This window comes from Benincasa hispida, chromosome 3 (assembly GCF_009727055.1).
Source record: "Benincasa hispida cultivar B227 chromosome 3, ASM972705v1, whole genome shotgun sequence".
Lineage (NCBI taxonomy): Eukaryota > Viridiplantae > Streptophyta > Magnoliopsida > Cucurbitales > Cucurbitaceae > Benincasa > Benincasa hispida.
In genome coordinates, this window is record NC_052351.1 from 70,345,422 (window position 1) to 70,351,434 (window position 6,013).

General features: G+C 40.7%; 1 protein-coding gene across 1 annotated transcript; it reads left to right on the plus strand.

Annotated features, from left to right (window-relative positions):
• Positions 1-980: 980 nt before the first annotated feature.
• Positions 981-2,976, plus strand: LOC120073694. Its single transcript, XM_039026495.1, has 2 exons — positions 981-1,185; positions 2,474-2,976. The coding sequence occupies exons 1-2, from the start codon at positions 981-983 to the stop codon at positions 2,974-2,976; spliced, it is 708 nt and encodes a 235-aa protein (XP_038882423.1).
• The last annotated feature ends 3,037 nt before the right edge of the window (positions 2,977-6,013 follow it).

Here is a 6,013-nt window from a genome sequence, read left to right on the forward strand (position 1 = left end):
CTTAGCAAAAACGCACTATGTTGAGGTAGTGTTGCGCTAGTAGAAATACCGTGCGCCCGTCCTCCAGAAATGCATCGAGTTAAGGGGTGTGTTGCGATGATACATGCATTGTTGCCCGTCCTCTGTAAAGATTCATTTGCATTGATAGATGCATTGCGTTAATCTTAACCTTGCGCCCATCCGAATAAAACACCAAAGAAAAATTCTTTTTGCAAATAGAGTAGTCCAATCATTTAGGCTTCCAAAGAAATGATGATTTTGCAGATGAAGGACATACTTCTCTGCGACTTCATAAATGTGAGGAGCGCGGCGGCAGGCTTTTTTAGTACATCGAGGCCTGCCACCACAGAATTTGCGTTGGATCCATCAAGGCCCAACCGATAAATTCAGTCTCCTCCATCTTAGTTCGTCTATTTGTGTCTTTTTGTGGAAAAGAAACCCTAAGAGCTTTTGCATACCCAGACTACCAAACTTTTTTCTTCCTAAACCCTAAAAGTTTCCCGACTTTTTCACACAGTTCATCCATGGCCGACCAATCTTCCCATCCATCTTATTTACCCTCATCACCCTCACAAGCCCAGATCACTGCTCGAGAGACAGTAATCCTCGCAGCAAGCCGTCGTCTCGCCGCCCAATCATAAACCATCCCCCGAATCGTCGAAAAATCGTAGCGGAAGCCTTTAGCAGCCGGATCACTCCGCATTAGAGAAGGGTAGAGCTCTGAGAGTGCCCCACTCCCAACATTGTCCTCTGAAAGTAAAAAGAAGCAAAGAGATGATAGAGAGGTATTTGGGAGTATTTTGAGTAATGTGGAGAAGGAAGGAGGGCTGCCCGGAGCGGGGGTTGTTAATCAGTCGCTACCTTCGGAGTAGGAGACGGAGGAAGCTTCGAGAAGGATCGCTCTGGAAATATCGAATCCTGAGGAAACTGCTCACGCAGAATCCTATGAGGGACCCACCAGAGCTAATTTGGAGAAGGTAATGGCAGAAAAGCAGCCTCAGATGGTTGAGAATAAGAAGAAGAAGAAGATCAAAGAGAAGAGGGCTGAAGGAGATGAGGAAGCCCATCCAATCAAGAAGAAAGAAAGAAGGACGAGTGAGAAGAGGGAACGCATGCGGGAAGAGAGACGCCTGAAGAAGGAGGAAGAGAAGAGAAGGAAGGCTGAGAGCCTGGAAATCGAGGAGAGTCCACCTCCGTAAGGGGGGATAAAGAGGAGTCAATGCAACTAAGAGAATCAGCGCAACCCGAGGAGGAAACAACGCAACTAAGTTTGGTTGCGACTTATGATGGAGAAGATCATGACATCACCCCCGTAAAGCGTCGTCGCAAGGAGAATCCGCCCCAAGGGTCCACAGTCGACCCGCCAATTTTGCAAGATGGTTTAGAAGAAAAGGAGAGAAGAAGAAAAGAGGAGGAAGAAAAGCAATAGAAAATGTTGCGAGAACAACTAATCATCGCAGAAGGTAGTCGAAGAAGAAAATTACAAGATGAGAAGGTGCACCGCAACAACGCAAAATTGACAAAAGAGGAAAGAATAAGGCTCGAGGAAAAACAGCGCATTTTGCTGGCCTCAGAGTAGTTCGAGAGAGGATTTGAAAGAGAAATAAGAGAAGAGGAAGAGTAAGAAAGGAAGAAGAGGGAAGAAAAGGAGAAGAGGCGTCGAGCAAATGTTAAATGCATTCGAGAGAAGAAAGGAAAAGAACTTACTGAGTGGGAGAAGGAAGAACAATGCAAGGAAAGGGAAAGGAAACAAAAACAAAAATCCCACCTTGCGTTGATGAAAGAAAAGGGAAAAGCAGTAGCGAAAAGCAGTGAGTTCGCATTGGTCAAGGGACGTCCATCAAAGAAGAAAGAAAATGACGATATGATGATGGAGATTGGATTCTTCCCTGCACCAACGCCACTACCGAACTTGATCACAAGCATTGTATTGGAACATGGATGGGAAACATTTTGTCAATGCCCATCCATCATCATCCCAACGGTAGTGTGAGACTTCTACAATGGATGGCTCCATGGCATCAAAGATGCGGTGACCATGAAAAGGGAAGTGGTGTCGTTCAGCGCAAAGGACATCAATGAATTATATCAGATGAGGGACATCCCACATGCGTCGGGTAATAAAATCATTGGATAGTTTCAAGCTTATGCCTATCATTGGGTGTAGGTATTGAGGAAGAGCCAATGTCAGAAGTTCATGGCCTCATAAACATCAATATTTTGAGGATTCCCCTCAAAGATTCCTCCCATTGCCCCGAGCTCCCATTGAAGAGGCCCATCATCGATTTAAATGTGCTGTAACAACAAAAGCCAAAGAAACAACGCAAGGATGACAAAGGAAAGGAAAAGGTCCAAGAATCGTCAATGCAAGATCAAGAACCCTTTGACCCTTTACCTTTGGTGATTCGCCCTCCAAGCCCTCCTGTATAACCTCCTTCCCCACTTCTCGAACATTTTACCAACCTTCTTCTAGCTCTTGATTCCCCCACCATATATCCAGTAGATCATTCCTCCCCTTCATCATCACCGCAATTTTCCCCTCCACCGCCACATGTTAATGACCCACGCGATTTGGGTGAAGGCATTTCTGCCCAACCTCAAAATGTTAATGGCGAAACATCGCAGGCACAGCCCACCATTGCCTCCTTAGCTGTTGAACTTGCTGATATGCATTCTCTTCTTTCTCACCAACATGACTATTTCTACCAGCGAATAAATGAGGTAAACAAGCGAGTAGAAGATTTGCAACGCAATGCTGCTATGACAAGGCAGGTGATGATCAATATTCAACGCAACATTTACACGATCCACCTGAACCAAAAGCAATTAGCAGAGCGTAACCATGAGTACTTCAACTTTTTGACAATGTATCTTCATGGTCCCATGGTGCCTCCGCATTTGCAGCAGCATCTGAATTTCGAAGAAGCTCCTCGAGTCCCTCATCAGAATCCTCCTCCCGAACCTCCTCCTCAATAACTCTACAATTTTTTTTTATTGCAATCATTCTTTTATTTTTACTTCATTCTTTATTTTTCTATGTATAGAAGCTAATTGATTCTTTTTACATGCTTCAATTTTGTATTGCGTTATTTGTAATTCTTTGTATACTTAGTTAATTTTTAATACAATTGAGTAACAATTCTTTCCATATGCATTAGCCTTTTCTTTATCATCCTTTATCAATGATTGCGATGTTCTTGATCTTTTATTTTGTGTTATTCATTGCGCTGCCATGATGATTCATATACATACACTTATAACATTTCTCATACTTTGTATTTTCTGACTAACACTTACATAATTCGTAGCAATAGCACTGTTTTACCTTTTATCCTTCAAAATTCTGCTCAAACCTTCTTTTTGAAATTTTGACTAAGTGTTTGTCTATTCTGTCCAAAACAACGCAATGAGAACCTTACGCATCTCTAAATTTGGGGGTGGGGAAGGTCTGAGCAGATGCGATCAAGTGATGCGGTCCTTAAGAAAGTGCATTCATTATCATAAAAAAAGGAAAAAAAAGAAAAAAAATTATTTTCATATAATCTCCAATGTCAACGCAAGGGAAACTCAAAAACATTCCCAACCTGATAAGAGTTAAGTTGTGAAAGGAACTTGCTGATAGTTGGATGTTCACATGACACCCGTGGGAGCAAGCCAAAACGAAGGTGGATTTCCAAGAACAACACAATATGAAAAGAGAAAAAAAATAAGAGCATAAGAGACAACTCCTCTGATTGGCAAAAGTTAAACTTAGCTGAAAATCAAGAGTTGAAGTTGAGATTGGCACACAACCATAGTTGGATGTTCGCATGACACCCGTGGGAACAAGCCAAAACGAAGGGTGTAACCATGAACAATAGTCTCTAATAAAATAACGCAAATCAGATCACCGCATCCGGGCGCATCAAGTTGTTTTCACAAGAAGAGGTAAACATTCTTTTTAAAACTAGAAGGGAATTTTTTAGAAGAGATTTGTTGTATAGAAGAATAAAGTAGGGCTTTGTTATGAATTATCAAGGATAAAAATAAATTGCATTGTTAAGTAATGTTGCTTAGGTGGAGCGTTCGGAGCAACCAATCAATGTAAAATAAGGATAGGAATTTAGCAATATTGCCTTAGTAGAAGATATGCTTGAAGACAAGCATATATCTAAATTTGGGGGTATGATAACTTGTAGAAATACAAGTTATTTATACTGTCTTATTTAGATATTGCAGCTAAAAGAAAGAAAAGTTGCGTCGATAGTATAGAAATTGGCTAAGAAATGCGAGAATTATAAATTGTCGTCAATACACCCACTAACATCATTGTGATGGCAGAATAGAATGTTTCAATTCTGTTTTGCAGGATCAGTCACCGCATGTGTTCATGGCTTAAAGATAAAATGAACAACCCATCTATGTCGCATGGTGCCCATCATTCAGGAACGAAGAAATGATCAACGCAATGACGGTGCATGCGACAATCGATCAAGAGCTTAGCGATAAACGCAATTTCAACTGCATGTGGTAATAAAAAACAACACCGCATGGGGGCAAACGATCGAAGATGTAAAGAGCAACGCATTTGCGAAGGAGTGTAACAAATGTGCGGCTTTTAGTTGTGCATTTCTGACGTGTTGATTGTGTAACAGAAGAAATATTCACTCCGCCATTTCAGGAACTACCTTAATCATAAAGTGGGATCCACAATCCAGAGAGTCAAGCTTCGCCTATAATTAGCTTCTACAAATTCACTGAAAGATATACTTTAATACATAGAGATGTGTTTACATTGAGTCTGAGAGAGAGACTGGTCGGAGCGACTTCCAAAGTAGATCCGGGATAATCACGAGACAAGGCTGAGAGGTGAGTCTCCGGGCAAAGAATTCTTCCGATCCCCGCCGTTGAAGCTCTGTGCGAAGGTCACTTCCACTGGAAGAGCAAGCCTGAGAGGGAAGCTCTCCTCCCCATTACTTTCACATGCCGACAAGCAAAACCTCCATTCAGATCTGTGTCAAGATGTTGAGACTCCTTCTGTATGTTCCTCGAATATCTCTTTTTCATCAAACTGTGTATTCATCCTTCCATAATTTCATTTCACATAATGGTATCGAACGCTTAATCGTAGTATTAATGTTATGATCATTTCCACTTGTCATCTCTATCTATTTCATTCTCCATAATTAATTTTTCTCCATGATGTTTTCCTAATCCCCTGGTAATTAGAGTGAATCAAGTAGTAAATTAATTTGTGTTAAGGAAATATTAGTTTACCTAAAGCAATGCTCCGACGGCATCTTCACCCTGTGAGAGCAGAATGAAGATGTTATTCTGTGTATCGAGAGAAGGTGAAAGAAAATGCATTAAAACAAGCGAGAAGTACTTCCAGAGATGGAAGCAACCTTGGCCAAGTCGTCATCTTTACCATTTCTCGTTTCACCATAAGAGATATGGAACGCGGCGATCATCGAGAGGTGTACGTCAAGGGAAACGGAACCTTAGTTACATATTTAATGCAAATTAAACAAGCTTGCGATATTTTTAATATTCTTTCCTTCTAATTTCTGATTCATCTATACCATACTTGCCCCATCCAAGATACCCGTAACTTTGTATAACTTCACAGTCGAATCTCGAACTCAATATCATGTATCATGTATCTTGTATCTTTGTGTCATATTATGTTAGAAATTTTTTTCAACACATTATTCTATCGCACTTTAAATTCTTGTATAAAACCCCCAATTCTTTATTAATTGTACAAAACGTCCGCATGTATCAACAAAGTAAACGCATTAACGAAAACAATCCTTGTGTCCGCCCTCGGATTATTCTGAGAAACTTACGTTGGAATTATACTTGGTTTCAGTGCAAGGAAACTTGTGACACGCATTACTCTAATCGCATACTAAAAAGCATATCATTGACAATGCATATATTGACTAGTAATCGCATAGATAGTGTCATGAGCATAACACAACATAACATTCCATTTTATGTTCAATGAAAGTTTATTGCATCGACTTTGTTC